The sequence below is a fragment of the Meleagris gallopavo genome, chromosome 3 (assembly GCF_000146605.3).
Source record: "Meleagris gallopavo isolate NT-WF06-2002-E0010 breed Aviagen turkey brand Nicholas breeding stock chromosome 3, Turkey_5.1, whole genome shotgun sequence".
Taxonomy (NCBI): Eukaryota; Metazoa; Chordata; class Aves; order Galliformes; family Phasianidae; genus Meleagris; species Meleagris gallopavo.
In genome coordinates this window covers 47,297,914-47,318,145 of record NC_015013.2, presented here as the reverse complement: position 1 = coordinate 47,318,145, position 20,232 = coordinate 47,297,914, and the positions used below count along the sequence as shown (strand labels likewise).

The 20,232-nt window shown below is 41.2% G+C and overlaps 1 protein-coding gene across 1 annotated transcript in view; it reads right to left on the bottom strand.

Annotated features, from left to right (window-relative positions):
- The window catches only part of THOC1 (THO complex 1), a 23,043-nt gene continuing 2,811 nt past the window's right edge, over positions 1-20,232 (bottom strand). The window contains exons 2-22 of the mRNA XM_019614338.2: positions 19,950-20,023; positions 19,797-19,857; positions 18,476-18,542; positions 17,459-17,577; positions 16,342-16,390; positions 15,738-15,833; positions 15,366-15,448; positions 14,939-15,012; positions 14,262-14,370; positions 13,060-13,191; positions 11,659-11,759; positions 9,839-9,905; positions 9,599-9,649; positions 8,922-8,992; positions 8,027-8,050; positions 7,500-7,595; positions 7,193-7,258; positions 4,154-4,237; positions 3,781-3,928; positions 2,248-2,326; positions 1-397 (exon numbers count right to left, since the gene is read on the bottom strand). Of these exons, the coding sequence (XP_019469883.2) occupies positions 102-397; positions 2,248-2,326; positions 3,781-3,928; positions 4,154-4,237; positions 7,193-7,258; positions 7,500-7,595; positions 8,027-8,050; positions 8,922-8,992; positions 9,599-9,649; positions 9,839-9,905; positions 11,659-11,759; positions 13,060-13,191; positions 14,262-14,370; positions 14,939-15,012; positions 15,366-15,448; positions 15,738-15,833; positions 16,342-16,390; positions 17,459-17,577; positions 18,476-18,542; positions 19,797-19,857; positions 19,950-20,023 (1,947 nt within the window). The 3' untranslated portion in view covers positions 1-101. The remainder of the gene's footprint in view (positions 398-2,247; positions 2,327-3,780; positions 3,929-4,153; positions 4,238-7,192; positions 7,259-7,499; positions 7,596-8,026; positions 8,051-8,921; positions 8,993-9,598; positions 9,650-9,838; positions 9,906-11,658; positions 11,760-13,059; positions 13,192-14,261; positions 14,371-14,938; positions 15,013-15,365; positions 15,449-15,737; positions 15,834-16,341; positions 16,391-17,458; positions 17,578-18,475; positions 18,543-19,796; positions 19,858-19,949; positions 20,024-20,232) is intronic.

The window sequence follows — 20,232 nt, the reverse complement described above, 5'->3', positions numbered from 1 at the left end:
TTTTTTTTTTTTTTTTTTTGAAAATGAAATACCTATCAAAGACCTGCTCCTAGTACCAAGGGTATCACCATAACCTCACCAAGAAGAAGGGAGGCAGCACGCTAGCTGCCAGTGTCGGTGTCATTGGTCAGGCTCTCGGCAAGGTCCCCCAGCCCCGCTTTGCTCAGCGCGGTGATCAGGTTCTCTGGTGTGGAGTGTGCACCCTCCTGGTCCTGCCAGGCAACCAGCAGCTGCTTGGCTCTCATCTTCACGTCGTCACTATCCGCCTCGATCTGACGAATGTCGGAATCCTTCATTTCCAAGTAAGGGGCCAAAGCCCTCCAGTGCTCCCCCAGCCTGATGGCAAATGCTTCCATTTGTTCCCCCGTCATGGGTTTGTCCCGTTGTACCTCTGGACCTGGAGGAAAAGAAAACAAAAGAATCACAGCAAGACTCAGGGAGTGTCTCAAGCAGATACTGCAATCCCTCCCTGAGCTGCCCCGCTCTGAACCTCTGATTTCATCACCAGCAACCCCCTCAGTGAGCCTTTAAAAGCTGCTCAGCAGCACAGGCTTTGTACGGTTGTATCACTTGGGTTTCAAGCAGAACACCCCCTGTTAGTCACTGCATTGAAGTAGAGCCTGCTTGACTTAGAGAGAACCGCTGAAGCCTCTGCCAAAGTGAAAGCAGGGATCTGCACAGGGAGCCTGCAGTACGTGAGTCAGCTGCAGTGGCACAGCACACTGATTGTCTCTCACGCTCACTTCATAGACTTAACCCAGGTAACACTGTGTTGATTTGCAAAGAGCAGCTAAGGAGCCACAAAGCAGAGTGGGGACAGGGCATGAACAGGGGCTCAGTTTCAATATGTAGTCAGTGCTCTAAGCATTCCAGCATCACAGCAACAACCTTGACTCCTGTGCTCTGCTGAGAAGCCAAGTGACCACACAAGCAAATTACCCATCTACAGCTCATCATGGGTTATAACCTGTGGTTTGCCACTGGTGGTTATTTTACACACTTTCAAAGAAAAACCATGTAATGACTGAATTAATTATGCACAGGAAGTCAGCATATTCCTGATTTTAATGAGCCGCTCACCCTCGTGCCACTCGAACAGTGAGCGGGCACAAACTGAGCTCCAGCTCCTCACAGTGCTAAGTATGGACTTAGCTCACTGATCCTCACTGACCCAAGCTAAACCCACCAGACCCAGGGGAAAGATCCAAGGATCACGAATGACAGAAGAACAAAAAGCACCTTGATCACTTCCATTAGCTCTAAACACACCACGCAGACCACAGTCTTTGCTTTAAGACAACATTTAAAGAAAGATGTACACAGTGAAACTCAGTTGGTGGATTCAGGCAGCAGTAGGTTCAAGAGAACTCCACTATCAGCACAGAGACTGGAAATGAAGAGGTCAGGGGCTGATGGAGGAGGCAACAGAAGCGACATGGACACAGGCCCCCGGCAGCTCTCCAGCAACAAAAATCTCTCAACCAAATCCTGAGGTCCTGGGGTGGGAGCTCCCCACTCTGCACAGCCCTCCTGCCTGTGCCAGGGACAAGAGCTCATGGACAGGGGTACAGAGCACAAGAGATAAGGCATTATGAGATGAAGGCATGAATGAGGATGGAGGAAGTAGTTCACAGACACAGGAGATGGGAGGAATTGTGAGAGCACAACAACCAAGGTTATGGGCAAGAGGCAAAAAGGAATGGGCTGGCTCATGGAGGGGAATGAGAGAGAGCATTTGTCAGGAAGGCTCTTGTCTCCTCCGTCAGAGAAGCTTTTGCCTTTAAATGAAGATGAAGTAAAGATAGGAGAAGATGAATAGATCTGTTTCTCAAAGTCTTATAGCTACATACCCAACTTTAGGGAGGCCCTCACTCATGGCATCTAAAGGGCAGAAAGAAGAGGAAAGGTGCAGAGGAATGCACAAGAGCTTTGTACACAGCGGTACGGACCCTTCAGCTACAACTGCCCAGCAATTCTGTAAACATACGCCTCGCAGCACAAACAAAGAGGCTCCTAACAAAAACACCTCTCCAGCTTGGACGAGTCAGATACCGTCAGCACTGCTGAGCATGAGACCAAGGGGTGCTGCAGCTGTGTAAGCTGGGGAGGTCACATCATTTGGTACGAATGTGGGCACAAGTGAGGAGTGCCAGGGCAACCAAGAGCGGTAACCCTCAGAAGAAACTACCATTAAACACAGCTTCTACTCTATGCATCAAGAGAATACTAAGAACATGCAAATCTTACTTTCATTGTTCTCCTTTAATAAAGCATCATTATCTTCCTCATCTTCATCTTCGCCTGTTTTTATTTCTTCAGAAGGAGGCTACAATGAGAGAACTAAACATCATTGGATGAATTTTGTGTTTAAAGAAATTTTACAGCTCTATGATGGTGCCTCGCATGTGTGTTAGAATGGAAAAATCTAACATGATCCCACAATGAGGGCTAAAACTCTCCCGCAGCCCTTTGTATCCAGCAGTGATAATACAACATTGTATTAATTAAAAAACTCAAGAAAGGTCCCGCTGACTTCATGGGATTCTCTTCTATTCTCTCCACACTAACTACAATAAAGCCATCACATATATTGCTTTATTACTTTCTTTAAAACAAACAAGCAAAAACTTCAAACCCCAGAACCTTCTTTAAGTCTACAGCACTGGGAAACTTATTTCCTTCCTCTCTTAAGAATTCCTCAAGTTCTCTGTACTGTTAGACTCCCCAGTAGACAATTACAGGTGGGAAACACGTAAGCAAACAGCAGATTTCTCACCCTCTGAGTAAGCTATAGATCAGACAAGATGAACAAAAGGTTCCTTTATCCTACATTTCAGTCACAGGCCTTATCCAGGTGTTTGTTTCGTGCTATAACACCTGCTACACGACAGGAGGAGCACGAGACATGCTGCATTGAGCGCCTGTTTAACAGCTCTCCCTTCCCAGTACTTTTTCCAAAATCACTTTTAGCATCCAGTTAGCTTTGATGGCTGAACGAACAAGAAAGCTACATATTACAAACCAACCATTACACCTCAGTCATTTTACTTTGCAGACAAGAAAGCTCTCAAGTACACAACCACAGGTTTGTATCCATAAGGAACAGCTGGGCTGCGCTAACTCTAAGGCTTAGAAACAAACCCCTCCCCAGCCTTCCTTACCACTGCGTACGGAGAAACCTGAAAGACCCCTAAGGGCCCCTGCCTCAAATCTGTACTGTTGAATGCGCAAAGAGACAATGCCTTTGGATTTACAGCTCCACCAGTTCTACTTCTCTTCACAGATACTAAAAGTCAGGGGGTTGCCAGAAGAACTCTGGTAAGCTTTGTTACAATGATCTCCCACGGTATCCTCAGCTGCATCCTCTGCCCTTCACTGCAGGCAGCTGCCCCAGTGACAACAGCTACTCACACTGGGAGCTGTAGCACAGCTTGTATCCTCCACTATAGTGGTTTGCACCACAACACTGAGCCCAAGCAGCTCAGCACAAACATTCCTGTCTAGCAACTTTGCAATGGGTGCAGAAATGCTTGGATTGCCACAGCTGTCCACAGAACAGAAGGTAGGGCTCAGCAGTTAAGCTGTTAGACAGTGTTAAATTTCAGATAACATTATCTTCATAAATTAAATCAATTTCCTTTGCAATTTTTCCTTTACTGTACAAACTTTTTTGTGTTTTTCCCCACGTACCAAATGGACTGCAGAAAGAGACAAGCAAGAAGTCAAATTAATTCATTTATTATATTATTATTATTATTATTATAGGATAATACCACTTACAGGCAGCTCCTTGGCTAATTTGATTACCATGTTTTCTAGATATTCTGGTAAGCTCTTGAACTGTTGATTTGTTGGCTGGAAGAAATGGGGGCTTCTGCGTGCCAGTAGTCTTAGTGCTCTCCATCCATAGTTAGAGTTGTTCACAGCCCTGCAATGAACACAAATCCAGCTGGTAGCAGTCTGTTATGTATAAAAGGACAAAAAGATCTGAGTAGTTTCCTAATTATAATTATTCTATCCAAACTTATAAAGACTCGTGCATTAATAGAGTCTGACACAGATATAAAGTATCAGAGAGAACGGTTTGTTTTCTTTAGCAATCCAAACATGAAAGATATGAAAATAAAGTGAAACAAAACAAAGACCTGCATACTTGTACTTATTTTCAACCATGTTTTCAGGATCTGCTTGTTCAATGGCTTCTTCAAAGAATTCTTCCAGTGTTGGCATATATTCCCTAAAAAATAAAATATAGAGCTTAATATTACTTGCATATCACTCTAAAATAAGTGTTCTTCAGTCTCTTCATAAACATCTGCCTATCATACACACTTAGCCCTTTTGCCATATGGAAAGGTGTATCATATCATAAAATCACTTCATGGTTTGGGCTGAAAGGCACCTCAAAGCCCACCCAGTCCCACACAGTGCCATGGGCAGGGCTGCCACCCAGCAGCTCAGCTGCCCAGGGCCCCATCCAACCTGGCTTTGAGTGCCTCTAGGGATGGAGGCACCACAGCTTACATGGGCAGCTGTGCCAGCGCCTCACTGCCCTCTGAGTGAAGCATTTCTTCCTGACAGCTCACCTAAATCTCCTCTCTTTTAGTTTAAAGCCATTCCCCCTTCTCCTATCACTATCTAAAATGTCAGTCCTCCTCCTGCTTGTAGGCTTCCTTCACACTAATATCTTAAAGCACGTTTGGTGTCAAAAGAATACAGGACAAGACATGACTTCTGGCAAACAGAGTTTTGTAAAAGTATCTGGCTGGCTAGCTGCATTCGAGACATGCTCTCACATGCATAGCTCTCACTCAGGAATCTAAAATGGCTGCTTCACCTGGTGTGATCTGATAGGAGAGGGTAAACAAACACGGTCTCCCCCGTCTCCCTCTCTATATACATGCAGTCATTCCAGTTTCACTTGCAATCACAGAAAGCTAGAGTGTTATCCCTACTCAATTTCAATTATTTATGGTCACTGTGCTGTACTCAGAAGGACCTTGACAGGCAGACATGATTGGGTGACAAGAACCTCATGAAGATCAATAAAGGGAAATGTAAAGCCCCGCCTCTGAATGGGAACAACCCCAGGCACCAGGGCATGCTGAGAGACGCCCAGCTGCAAAGTAGCTCTGCAGAAAAGGTCTTGGTGGGCAGGAAGGCAAATGTGAGCCAGCCGTGTGAGCTTCTGGCCAAGAAGGCTGGCAGCACCTCGGGCTGCCAACAGGCCAGGGGAGATGATGTTTCTCTTCTGCTCAGCACTGCTACTACGCATCTGGAAAGCTGGGTCCAGTTCTGGACTCACTCGTACAAGAAATGCAGGCCTATGCAAAAAGCTGTGCATGGATGGAAACATCTGACATGCAAGGGGAAGCTCAGGGAACAGGAAATTCCATGTAAGCATAAGGAGCTGAAAAAAAAGAAATCCTAACAAAAACCAACCAAACAAAAAAAAACCAACAAAAAAACCAACACACCACAATCCACAAAGAAACTTTTCTGTGACAGTGATCAAGGTCTGGAACACGCTGCTCACAGGCTGTGTCATGGAGTGACATTCAAAGCCTGACTTGAGAGTGTGCTGAGCAGCCTGCTCTAGCTGAGCAAGGGGTTGGATTAGATAGTCTCCACAGGTCCCTTTCAACCTCAGTTCTTCTGTGATAACATGATTTAAAATACAGTATCTGTGGTTCCTAGGGGACGTACTAAAAGGCGGCTGATATTTCTGTTCTTGGAATAGCCAGCAGTTGCTTCTGTAAGATATTCAAACTAGCATATAAGGAACCATGATCAGAAAGATGTAATAAGAGGAATGATACTCACATTATTAGGACGGTTTGCTGCTTTGAAAACTACAAGTTTACTTAGAGCTGTAAGTTACTGTGGGCCAAGATTATCAGTGGTGCAAAGCAGACCCACCATCCATATTTCTGCTGTCTACTACTTGATAGAGATACATCTGCTTCTACACCAGAACCCAGTGATCAGTTAGGGAAGAGGAAAAAAATGAAAGGGAGAAAAAAGGGCACTGGCATATTTAAGAGTACTACTACTGACTACTGGAACTAAAGCTAGCATCTCAAAAACCCGTCTCATTTGAATCCTACTGTATTTGGCACTATGCAAAAACTTAAAACACACATTTTGTCCCAAGAACAGCTACCTAAAAGAAAGACAGGTAAAGCAGGATTATGCCATTTTGATGAAGACAAGAGAGCAAACAGCTACAGTGCCTTGACAGTGTCCAGACACAGGCCCATAATAAAACTTGGAAGTGAATCTAGACTCCCTGGGACCTTTTCCTTCCTGCTAACCACATGCATTTGTATATGTGGCTTTGTTGTTATTTTGCTTTGTTTTTCTCCCTCCTCTTCACGCACAAGGAATCGGAAGCTTAGGTGCCACGCTCAACTCCTTCAGCCTCTGAGTTCGTAAGGGCCTTCCTGCATATCTTAGCTTCACAAAAAGGGCAGAAGCTTCCTCAGCAGAGCTCTCAACCTCTGGAGAAGCAGTTCCTCCATTCGGGATGCCTGCCACCTAGCACCTCTCCACAGGCACCTACAGCCTTTTTGGATGCTACTAGCAAAGCCCTCTTCCGAAAAGGAATGGGATGGTTCCCAAACTTCCACATCAGCACAAAAGGGAATTAAGTGCTCTCCAACAAGCAGACAGTTAAGTAAAAGGATATTTTCAGTATTTCCTACAATTGTACAAGCAGAACAGATAGCTAATAACTGCATTTTGTTGCATCTGCACCACTAGTATATGTGATGTGTGTTGAAACAATGCATGCTAGCTGATTTCATCTTACCTGGTATTGCTCAAAAGATATACCTGCCTAAAAATCTGCTAACTTGTTAGAGCCAGACTTGGCAATCTTCTTTATCGTGTAAGGTACTTAATTATACAATCACCTGATATAAAAATGAGACTTTCCATCTGGTTTTTTAGCACAGATTTTACTAAGCAATGAAAATTACTGACTCTCATAAACGTTAGTCAATAAAACTAGTGTTCTGTAAGAATATTTCAAGACAGAGATGCATGCAAGCACCTTCTCTCACAACGCACAGTGACATGGCATAGTGTGTATGATAAATGCTTTCCTCATGTAGCACTGTAATAACTAATTCTGTATATATCCAAGTGCTGGAGGTTGACTTTAGACAGTGACACGCCATTTCTCACCTACCTGCTCTCAGATTTACAAGCTTCCATGTTATCAGGACATAAGTTCCAAAGTCGGGTCAGTTCCTCACTGAAAAAGTGAACCACAGACACACATTAAGTTCCACATTCATCATTCTAGCATTCCACATTCCATTAGTCAACAGACACACAAAAACAGTGCTATAGAAATTCTCATCCCACTCTTTACACTAAAGCACGTGATAGAAGGTTTGTACTACAAACATAGTAGGAACTAACAGAAGAGATACCAAAGAAACCCTCTAAGAAAAAAATACCAAAACAAAATAAGAGGAAAAAAAACAACATACTTCCCCATAAGAATTTTTTTGTTTGGTCCTTTTCCTAAGAAGTCCTCTGGAGCTGGCCTCTTTCTTGCAGGCCTCATTGGCTTAGAATCAGGAGGCCTACAGAAAACAAACAAACAAACAAGGTGCTCTTTAAGATCAAACCAGTAATACTAAGGAAAAGAAAATCACATTATTTCATTTCAGGTAGCTTTGAATTAAATCACAATGAAAGTATTCAAAAGGATGGGGATTATCAGAGTGGAAAGAGAGAAGGGGAAAGAGAAGGATGGAGAACATAAAGTAGGGGGGTAAGGAAAGAGATTTGCCATACACCAAAATCAGTTAACTCACAAAAGAAAAGGCTTATCAGTCCCGATACAGAGAAAGAAGCAAATCACATTTACTCCAGCAGCACATTCTAAGTGTGATCTACTCTGCTGCTGGGATCATCTGCACTATGATTGCAAGTTCTCCTTCCCCAGCTGCACCTGATTTCATGGGATCAGAGAATGGAGATCCCAAATCACTGAGGTTAGGGTAAGACCTACCCAAGCTGAAACTCTGGCTGAGATCTAAAGAAGGAGACAGAACATTTATAAATAAGTCAAATTTCAAAACTTTACTTTTCCCCTTCCTCCCCCCAACAGTAACTTCTCTTTTCTCACCACCCCCCACCCCATTTTTGCAAATGGCTGAAGTCAGGAAGAGAGGGTTCTACCTCAGCCCTCCACAAATGGAAATTTGCAAAGAAGTGGTGACCAGGCTACTCCTCACCAAAACAGGGCTGTGGCAGTGGGCAGAAGGAATAGGGATGGAAGGGAAATGTTTTGGTCACCACCTCAAAATAGTCAAGTAGACATACGGAGACTAAGTTCAAGTTTGGCACTAGTTAGTAACTAACTACACAGGAAATCTTTTGATGGCTACAGCCACTTAACCATAGTTTCCTTTCAGCTAAGTGATCACAACTAAGTGAAAAAACCTAATCAATAAAGGTATATAAGAGGAAACTGTAACACAAAATTCCAGGTTTGCTACCCTATTAAAGCCATAGTGCCCATGGCTCCACAGAGGCAATCCATACTGGTATTTGTACAAGGCATTCACTTATTCATCCTGCCACCTTCCAAAGACAGGAAGGGAGACAACACTGTCCAGCCTCCCCAGTCTCGGGACCCTTGGCATTGAGAGAACAAAATGCTGCCACGAATGAGGAATGCCTTCCTGAGACCCACAGAGGCATCACCATCTCTTCATTAGCAAAATGAAGCCTTATGACTTTTGACGGACATCTAAGAGTGTTCTGCACACAGAAGGGACATCCAACTACAATAATGTCAAGGTTCTCTGATTCATTAAGTTCACAGACACTGTGGATAAATATTCTAAAGCTGAGCCACCATTTCAAGTAAGCAGCAAGTTTCTACTTAGTAAGAGAGGTACCTTTCTTTCACAAAGCTTGGACAGCCTTCGTTTTTCCATGAGTTCCAGTTCTCTTCAGTATTTAATATATGCTGGAGAAACAGAATATTCCACGTTATTAGGATCATAATTACCTTAAAATTTGGCCCCATGAGTTTTAATTTAGCTATTATACGTAAAGGAAAAACTGATTCGGTGCATTTCAGTCACAACTTTGAAGGTCGACAGTATAATCTTAGGCAGCTAGTTTTGTTTATTCAAAAATAAAGCACTTCCACTCTTCAATGACTTTGGAAAAGGCTTTCTTCTGTGAACAAATAGAGGTACCAAAGTAGAAGAAATAAGGGAAAACACACAGTTTTAAAAAATAATAATAATAATAATTCCACTTGTGTCTTATTTCCATGTCTTTGGACATAGCGTTCCTTCTTGTAAAGATCCCACCAGCATCTCATGTATGGATACAAGCACATATATGCACATCTCCACTTCTCCCCAGGAGAAACAGGAAATGACGTTCATGAAAACATGGGGAAAATGTGGCTACAAAATAAAAAGATGCTATGAGGTCTTCTTCAGTGGGGTAAGATAAAAAGTCTCCCAGACATTACATCTGTGTTCCAAAAGCCAGTTTAAACCAATACAGGTTTTTCACTCCTTACACTCAATTAAATTCAGACATGCACCACAGTACTGACCTCTACCATTTTTGAGAATCTTTCCCCATCTGGAGGATTTTCTGAAAGAAGCTACAGTGAGGAGAGGAAAAAAATAAAATTATTGCATTGTTGCTTATAGCAGAATACTGAATACTTAGGAAAAAAAAAAACCCAACAAAGAAAATGGTGGGTTTTTTGCTTTAAGGGTCACTGACACAATATTACACAAGTAATTACTTTGTCCATGCAAATTTTTATAGAAGTACCTAATGTACCAACCTGATAAACTGCTTTTGTAGTATCTTCAATCCAAAGAGACTGCTCATCTGTTAGAACATAGTTTGAACTGGGAAAAAAAAAAAAAATAAATCATTTACACCAAATGCTTCCTGAGAGGAGTTGGAGAGGAGCTGAGGAAAGTCCTTTGAATATGCTCTAATGTAGTCTCAGGAGCTGACCACCTTGTGGTTTGTGGAGTTAATTAGAGGGGCTTGTACTGTCAGGTTTAATTTCATACAAAAGGAAGTCCATTTGTGTGACTGATGATAGCAATCAGTAAGTGAAAGTGAAAGCAATGCAGAGAGATAAATACAATAGCTTAGATATCACAGAATCGCAGAATGGCCTGGGTTGAAAAGGACCACAATGATCATCTGTTTTCAACCCCCCTGCTATGTGCAGGGTCGCCAGCCACCAGACCAGGCTGCCCAGAGCCACATCCAGCCTGGCCTTGAATGCCTCCAGGGATGGGGCATCCACAGCTCCTTGGGCAACCTGTTCCAGTGTGTCACCACCCTCTGTGTGAAAAACTTTTTCAGTTTAAAACCATTCCCCCTTATGCTGTCAGTAGGATATTGCTTATTTCATTTCCTAGATGGATTTTTTTAACTAACTGAACATTAGGTGGTTTTGATTCAAGAAGACTCCACGCCATTTACATGCTTTAAAAGCAAACCAGATTTGTACAAAGCACTAGGTACCTTAAATGGCAGATACAGACATGATGATGGTTAATCCAGTAACACGAAAAAGGCTTTTAGAACTAGTTTCTCTTTGTTAATAGGACTTCTTTAAAAAAATATCTTTTGAAGGAAGGGAATAATTTGTATTACCTTACAACATCTGCACCAAGTGTTACATGATGCCATTTATGTTTCGCATTATCCTTGATTGCTGAGAAGTGAGTTCTTGAATGTACTGTTTAACAAGCAGTCACTGAAATGACCAACTATTGCCTCTACTGGACTGAACTGCAATTCAGGATACCTGAATCTATTCCTTCCCTGCCACTGGCTTGCATTTGTACATAATTTATAGAATGAAGATAATGAGACTAATCTAGTTTGAAAAGTTATTTGAGATCTGTTTCTAAAGGTCAGCGTACCACAGCTGAAAGACAACTTCCTTAAACATTCATCCTTATGCACACATATGGCCAACACAACATGAACATACAGGTATGTTTTTCTTCAGCATCCCTTAGAGTATGGAGTAGAAAAAGACAGGTCTTTGTGCTGACTCGCAAGTTAATAAAAGCAATAATGGCCACGGTTATTATTGCTCTTTCAGACAGAATTCTTTAGTGCATTAGGAAAAAACAGATCAGCAAACAACGTCACAAGAAGATCACAGAGCTGGTTACATATATGGCATCCATTCTGAGTCTATGAGCAGCTTGCACTACTACCTAATAGCTTACTGGTACCAGAGAAAGAATCTCTTGGTTAGCAGTTACCTTAAACGAGCCCTGGTGGTCTCTGCTTTTCTGAGACCCCACTCAACTCACTAACCTGTCAGAAAACTAACTTTGCAAAGACAAGCAGATGGTTTTTTGCCAGCTTTGTAAACTGCACAAACTTTATACAGTTTAACAAACATCAGAGCTGCTGGAAGGGAAGGTAGGAAATCACACTAAGAGGAGCACAGAAAGGTAAGAAGGAGACCACCCCCATACTGCTGTAAAATAACCACAGTCAGTTTTCATCTACTGATGCAAGGTTTCACAGATACAAGAAGCTTGTATCTGTGAACAGATGTAAGCTCTTCTAAAATATTTTGGATTATTCCCCAAACTCAAAACACAGATACTTCCATATTACCTTTTAAATTTGACCTGTCCCTTCAGATACTGAAACAGTATTAGATACTGCAACAAGATGTGACGGCGGAAGTTACTGTCACTCAGCTGTAAATCCATCAGCTAGACAAAAACAGAAGAATTACACGTATTTTAAAACCATGCATAACTGACAAAACATATAAAAATCCAACAAATGTCTTCAGCTAAGTCAGGTGGGAATGTTTTCACAACAAAAACTATTCAGTTTCACCTGTGCTTTTAGGACTATACACCACAAGGAACTAAGATCAGTGCAACTGTCAGTTACCACAATTTAGGAAAGCCAGTTATCAAAGCTTTTAATCAATTTCTTAGAACCTTGAAGAACTGCTTGTAAAACAGACAGCACATTCCTAAATTCTTTTTAAAATCGTTTCATACTGCCTATTCTAACGTGTCAGTCAGCTTGAAATGAACAAGAATTCAGAAAAACAAATATTCAGAGGTTTTAGTAGCTGAAGGACAGCTTGCTTCCTTTTCCTATCAACTACTGGCTACAACACAAGGACCTGGCTACCACAAAATGGCTCGCTCAACATCTGCACGCTGACACCGCTTGGTTTCTGCCCCATGGGCTGCAGCTTGATAGCTCATACAAAGAGAGCTCTGAAGATTCTTTTTCCTGAAAGACCTTTGACTCACGTGCTTATTTAGCAATCAGCTCTATACCATATTATGACAAAATTCTTGATACACAAGCCAAAGGTTTTGTGAGCCTCTTCTCTTCTTTTCTATTCCAGAAAGAGAAAACTCATTTTGCACTGAGACTGGCTTTCTGTCATCCACTAATATATATCTGTAGAAGTTAAAGCTACAAATTATTCCAAACTAAAAGATAAACATTTTAGGATTAAATCTGATAGCGCTGTATTTTTCAGTTAACTCTCACAGAGTTCAAAATTCTCAATATCTTTTTCAAGGCAATTTTAAAGAAGACTCTTAAGAGGCAGGAAATGGGGTTAACATCACCAGTCAGAATCTTTAGAAAATATTACAGCGGTGTTTTTAATTGCCTTTACATCAGCTCTTCTTTCAATATCATTTTTTAAAATGGAACAAAACACATCAAACACAATAAATAGTTAAGAGCTTTACTGCATACTCTTATTCCAGAAACATCAGTCCCTGAATCATAGACTAAAAGAGGGAAACCACAGAGAAAATAAAACTAATTTAAAATAATAGAAGAAATTTCTCTTAATTAACAATGTGGCAAGGAGATACTGTGAGAAACTGTGGAGACCTTCGTAACCCAGCTGGACACAGCGCAGATCAAAGCCTGCTCCAGCTGAGAGCTCTGAGCAGGGAGGTCGAACTAGATGCTCTCTCCAGGTTCCCTTCCACCTCCCCTACCCTGACTGCGAGCCAGGAGATGCTGTACCTTTTCACTGGTTAGGAACTTGGCAAAGTACACGTGTTCTCCGCCTGTTTTTAGCTCTTCCAGCTTTTTTCGGGAAGCCTGCGTGTCGTCCAATTTGTAACTTTTGAAAACAGCCAAAACTTCTTCTGAGTACTATAAAACAGTTATTTACCACGGGAAAAAGAATTTCATTAGAATATTTTCACAGTCTTAATACCAAGCACATAGAATCATTTGCAAACCTGCTAGAAGACTGCCAGAGCAACACCTATAAACGTACTAAGAAAACATGGTATGTGCGAACAATGCACAGATGCTTTCTTGAGAGATGTTACAAAGAACAAAAGGCTTACATGATGATACTGCTTACATCCAAACACCGTTAAAAATGCTCAGAATATATACAAGCAAAGGTAAATAAGTTAGAGTGCGGTTTGCACTCCTGCTCTTGAAAACCAATTCAGAGCCTTAAAACTGAAGAAAATCTGTCAGTAAAAGTCATGTGAAAGACTTAAACCTTATCTTCATTCTCTCAATCGTGGTTTTCTTGTTACTTTGTTTTTTTGTTAAAGCTGAGAAGGTAGGCTTATTAGCCAGATTCATATCAGGATGCCTGTGCAGATGTTACCTCTTATTTCCAGAATACAGAGAATGAAGATTAGGAAAAAAAGAAAAAAAAAAGGTGAGCTTCTTACTATGAAATAGAAACTGACTGACCAAGCGTGAAGAAATATGTTATCTTTGCAATAAATCATCCTCAGTCTTCATCGTAAGCAAAACTGAAACAGCTGGCTGAAGGGGACCCTCAGGTCATTGCTTCTACAGAGATCTGTTTCATTAGAATCTTGTCGATTTTAGGATTCTAGTGGGATTAATATTCAAAAATAATCAATATTCCAAAGTTAAGACTTAGGACTAGGTAGAGCTATTTTTCTTATCATGAGATAAAAGAAGTTCTGCTTTTTGCAACCGATTAATAACAAAAAAGGTACTTCTGACATTACTGCATATCAAGTGCTTCTGTAATTGACTTCTACAATTTTATTAGAGGATTTACTCTGCATCTTAATATGCTGTCTAAAGACTCACTTTAAAACACAGCAATATGCACTTAGTCCTCATGCACTATCATTTTCAATACTTTCTGTCACTACGCTCACTTTCAATCACATAAACAGTGATTTTTATTAGCATGTCTAGTTGAAAGCATGCAGATGGATTACCTTAAGAAAAGTTTTCCATGAGACTTTCTCATAGCACTGCACAGGGTTTCTAAAGTAATCCTGAAGCGACCAGAATTTTCTATACAGGTTATAATCTATTGGAATGGAACTGGAAAAAAAAACACAACAGAAAACCTCAATAGTAACAAAAATCTATACTGAAAACATTATATTCAATTGAAGTCTGCTCAGGAACGTATAATCCTAGAAAATATTATTCATTTTGTAAGTGAAATAATGAAGTCAATAGTGAATCCTGTTGAGAAGTCCATAAATCCAGATTTGTCCCTTTGAGAATCTCCCATACAGTCTACTGTTACTTTTTCACAATAAAACCACAAACAGTGAAGCAAAAGTAATCTTAGTTTTACACTGCTGGGGAATGAAGAGGAGCACAGTCTTGTTCTCTAGAAGCACGCACAGAGTTTACTCGTTATCTCTAAGCACATTTTACCAGAACAAGCTTTGCCAAGGAATCTGGACTCACTGTGAAAGAACACCAGTTAGGGTATATAACATTTTCAAACAGCCAGTAGGTTTCCTTCCAACCCCAAGCAATTTCCACTAAAAGAAATTGAAACACTGCTCGTTTCTGTCTAAAGAGGACAAGAAATAAGAATCCTTTCCATTCAGTTCATAAAATTCTATTTCAACTTTTAGAACTGCTATAAACTCACCAACTTGTTGGTGCTTCATCATCTCCCATCTCACCTTCTTCTACGTCCATTCCTTCATCTCTCTCCTCTGAGTGCTAACAGGAAGAGACAATTAAAAGTTGATATAAGTGCCACTATAATTTGTACATATTTTCCTCAGAAAAAGGCTGTAGGGAAATCACTCTCTTCTGTAGGCTGTAGGGAAAACTTATTTTAAGCAGCAGCTCCTGTCTCTCACAATCTAATCAACATTGATGCCCCTCAAAGTCTGCACAGTTTACTGTACTGAAAACCATGTCGAGAATCAGCTGCTTGGTCTGGAGGAACAACAATTAAATTAGAAACACACAGTTCTGAATACCATACAGAGTAGTAAGATTGTTTGCACAGAAATGCACACAGAACAGTTTTCTGCAGAGTGAGTGGAAATCGATGTAGGAATTCTCACCTTCTGCCCAAGAGTGCTCTCATGTTCATTAGTATTGAAAACAGTCACGTTTTCCAGGTTAAACTGACTTTGCAAGTTCAGTCCTGTGGAAAACAGAGGGTCAATCTTCGGAGCTGTGAATTTTTAAGTTTGTTCTTTCAGTTGGTTGTTTATGAGATACTTCCATTAAAATCTCAGAAAGAGTATTTAAAACCTACGTCTGAGATGACAACAAATGAAAGCCACTTCCAACAGTAAGGATAGAAGAAATAAAATACAAATGCAAAGCAATTTTCACCAACTGGATTTGGTCTGCAGCTATCATAGGCTTATCATATGACAAAGAGTAAATACACTGAACCTTTTAAGTGTGATGAAGTGGAAAAACCTTACCTGACTTTTCAGATAGCGGGAACAACCTAGCCAAGAACAGTTGAATTCTTCCACAAAAGACTGTGTTTTGTGATTTAGACAATCTCCTTAAAAGGTCTAAATATTGTAAAAAGCAAAGAGTATTAGCATGAGTCTTGCTTTCAATTTTTCACACATTACAACTTCAGACTTTTTAATTACAAGTCCCACTTAACTAACAAAAAGAAGTGATATTTGTAAATTTAAATATTAGCAAGTTCCTCCAATTAGCCACTGTTTTCCCAAGTGCACTCTATCTATGTTCTGAATTCCTGCAATGGTGACAAAAGATTAGCTCAAACAAATCCTACTCGTGTATTTCCTCTGACAGGGGCCTTGTCTTTGCTGAGAAATAAATACGTATCTGATGATCTTCCATAACAGCCTCCACTGATGAAGAGGATACCTCTCATGACTTGTTGATTAATCAACAATATTCATGAATATCTGCTGAGTGATCTGCTTCTTACTTTTATTGCTTATTATAAACAAATTTATGTGTACATTAAATTACTGAACTCGCTTTCACTCACTTTTAGGGAGTTCTTTAATTCTCAACCAGCACCAATGAGAAACTAAAACTCACCATTGCACATTCGTAACAGGTAGTTTTTCCCTGCAGAATAAAACATGTTCTGAAATGGAGAAAAGGTATTTAGATCAGCAGGAGATAGCAAAACTTTTGGAAGCAGATTTTAATTCAGTTATAAGTCATGAGTTTGTAAAGACAACATAAAAAAAAACAGTCCCACAAATCTCAAGAAAGCATGAAATGCAACATTTAAATCCAGTCTTCATATAAAACAAACCAAAAACCACAACCAAAAACCAAAAATTGCACACGACAATGAGTTGCAAGAATAGGATCCACTTTTTCCCCCTCAAACACTCTAATTTTTTACACTCATTGCCTTTATTCTTTCACGTTATTTCTATTCATTTATGAAGAGCACAGTGTAAAAGATTTTGAGCATTCATGGAAGCAATAATTTGGCAGTGGGAGAAAATAGGAGTTACTTTAAATAATAAGAAGCAGTTTATGAATACACTGGAGAGGACAATGTTATCTGAAATATAACAGCCTGAATGCCTGTGGAAGTGGTCAAGAAACCCAGGCAGGGTCTCAGACTTCTGCCTGAGACCCCGAATTCCCTCTTCAATTAGCAGTGCCCACAGCACAAGAAAGTGAGCAGCCTGTCACTACAGCTCTGCTCCTGCAACAGCACAACTGCATAGCAAGAATGCAGAACCCTCGCATAGCTCTCAAAACTCAGCCTGTTTAAGAGCAAAAGTATTTCAGGGCAACACGTTCACAATTGCTACAATCTTGTATTGGAAAGACCGTTAAGCAGCGCCCGAGATTTCCTCCCCTGCAAGCTCAAGAGGCTGGATCTCCTGCAGCAGCGAGGAAGCAGCTGCCTAAATTAAGGGAAGGCATTCATAGAAACTGCATATCTCAAGTAAATTTTTCACTTTCTACAAGAGATAAATGCCACAGACAAGAGAGAAAGAGACAGAAGCAGAACCATCAACATCATAGTCTTTTATTGTTACTTTCCTGACTTCTGTTATCTGACATTCAAAGCAGAAAATGCTTAATGCTACTATTTTAACATGGACACAAAGATGATTAGTCTCCTTGTAAAAACATTTCAGGTATGCAAAAACTTTGGTGTAACATCCTAGTGTGGAAAAATACTTACTGATTTCCACGTAGCAACATTCTTCTCCACAAAAGTGAAAATTTTATCACACTGATCCAAAGGCAAGCAATCCAGAACATCTCCCAAAAGCACAAAGGGTGTCGATGCAGTGCAGATACCTATGAGCAACAGGGAATATTTTGTTCAGCAAATCTGAACAGAAATGCTATAAAACGTATGGCATTTGGCACATGTTATGTTCAAAAAGAAGAAAAGTTCCTACAATGCCTAACAAAAAGCTTGGGCTCAAGTATGAGCTTGCAAGGAAGCCATTTGTCTATGTATACATACGCAGATGACAGCTTTGCACTAATGCATAACAAATAATGAACAGTACCTATTTTAAAAACCTCAGAAGTTTTGAACACCTCATTGCAGACTGTGGGTGAACTCTTTTAGACTTCTAAACCCACGGTCTGTTCTCACGCACACATCCAAGACATCTAAGAATCTTTTTCTCAAGCTAAGCACCACTGAAGCAGTGCTCCAAGTCTGTATGTTCATTCCCTAGACCTTGGTAATGTCTGCATTCATCACAATCAGAGGCCACTTCATTCTACAGTTGATAAGGTGTGTATGTAGTTGAGCTACACTTCATAAAACAAACGAGTATTTGATAGGCAACGCGAACAGATGAACAAATGCAAGGGTGCGAGAGACTCTTCAGAAGAGATTAGCACAGCAGTTTCTGACACAAACAAGAAGTTATGAAAACGGATTCAATAAACATCTGTAAATATCTATATATCTTGGTGTACTGACAGGTCAGTACATAGAGGATAAGCTCAGATATTCAGTAGAACTGAAAAAAAGGTTCCAACAAATGTCACGCATATAACCAAATTCCATTACATTATATTTCACCCCCTTCAGGAAACAGACTTAACCACTAACCTAAGGACCACATACTATCAAAGTGAACTGCTGAATATATCTTACCAAAAATCAAGAAATTAAAATTAAAAGCAACCCAGCTGCCCCTAAAGCTGTCAACAGATTAGAGAAAAATATGCTCACCTTCAGTGACTCCATTAATAGCCAGAGAAATAATTGCCAGCAGGTTTTCACAGGGAGCTTTGTTTATCTAAACAAAAGGAGTAGCGTTAAACTTCTCCATTCAGACATCAATATACTTAATGAAATCAGACTTCTTGTTTCAAAGCAGGCATAGATACAGCATACTGATATTCCAGTTCCCAAAAATTTTGGTCTATTAAGTCAGACACATCAGTTATGTATACAGAGGTTGTACTGAATGAGCAACTTGATCGCTTCCGTCCCTACAACACTTATTCTCAGTCATTTACCCCTGAATATAAGCATCCCACATTCTACCTACAATCAAGCAGAAACAACAAAAACATTCTTTGACTCCTCTCACCATCTGTAATAGCAGCTTTGTTACGTGCTACAAACAGGTAGTCTGCTCCACCCCACTCTTGATGTAAAACAATGAACTGTGGTTTTAATTCTAGGCAGAATTCCATGAGCATTACAAAGAACTGCTAGAAAAAGACACATCAGCACCTCTCAGTACCCCAACTACCATCTCCTTTAATCATCTGTGCTCAGTCTTAATTATATAACTTCCATATCATTCATGGTTTTAATAAGCAGTATTTCCTGATCCTATATGAAGCTGCTCAATTAACGTGTTAACTTTTTATGATCATGAGCCAGCAGCGTGCCCCTGTGGCCAAGAAGGCCAATGGGATCCTAGCCCACACTGATAAAAGCATGGCCAGCAGGTCAAGGGAGGCGATGTTCCCCCTCTGCTCTGCCCTGCTGAGGACACATCTGGAATACCATGTACAATTCTGGGCTCCTCAGTTCATGAAAGATGTGGAACTTCTACAGAGAGCCCAGCAGAGGGCAACAAAGATGACTGGGGGCCTGGAGCATCTCCCTTATGAGGAGAGGCTGAGAGACCTGGTGCTGTGCAGCCCAAAGAAGGCTGAGGCAGGATCTTATCTCTGTTTATAAATTTCTAATAGGTGGTCATGGAGATGGGGCCAGGCTCTTTTTGGCGGTGCCAAGCCACAGAGCAAGGGGCAATGGGCACAAACTACAACACAGGAAGTCACATATGAACATGAGGAAGAACTTGACTGTGAAGGTGACAGAGCAGTGGAACAGACTGTCCAAAGAGGCTGTGAAACCTCCATCTCTGGAGGCATTCAAACCCCACCTGGATGCTTTCCTGTGCACCCTGCTATAGGGAACCTGCTTTAGCTGGGGGCTGGACTGGATGATTTCCAGGGGTCCCTTCCAAACTCTATGACTGTGAACCTGGAGATGCAAGTTTATTTTATATCAGCTGGTAAGCTGTAGTACTTACTATTTCCTCTTCTACAATAACTCTGAAAGCTTGATCCAGGGTACACTTCTTCTCATTTTCGCTGCAAACACAAACACCTCCCATCAGTTAACAGCACAGCTACGGGAACAAGATCACTAACACCGACCCGAACACAGAGCGGCAGCCACTCACCTCCCGGGAATCTGATTAAAGGCGTTCAACAGCGGTTTGAGGGTTTTGTGGTGCAGAGCTTCTCTGGTGGAGATCTACCGAGACGCAAACAAACAGAAGTTACAAAACCCAACGCAAAACCAGGAGGCTGCCAATGCTGCTCTGAGGGATCGCCTCCTTCTTTCGTGCGGGGAACGCGCGGCTGCACAGCGCTTCTCACACAGCTCTCCTCTCACGGCGGCCTAGAACCGGGCCCGGCCCAGGCGCGGACGGGGGCAGCGAACGGCCAGCTCCACACCAGCGC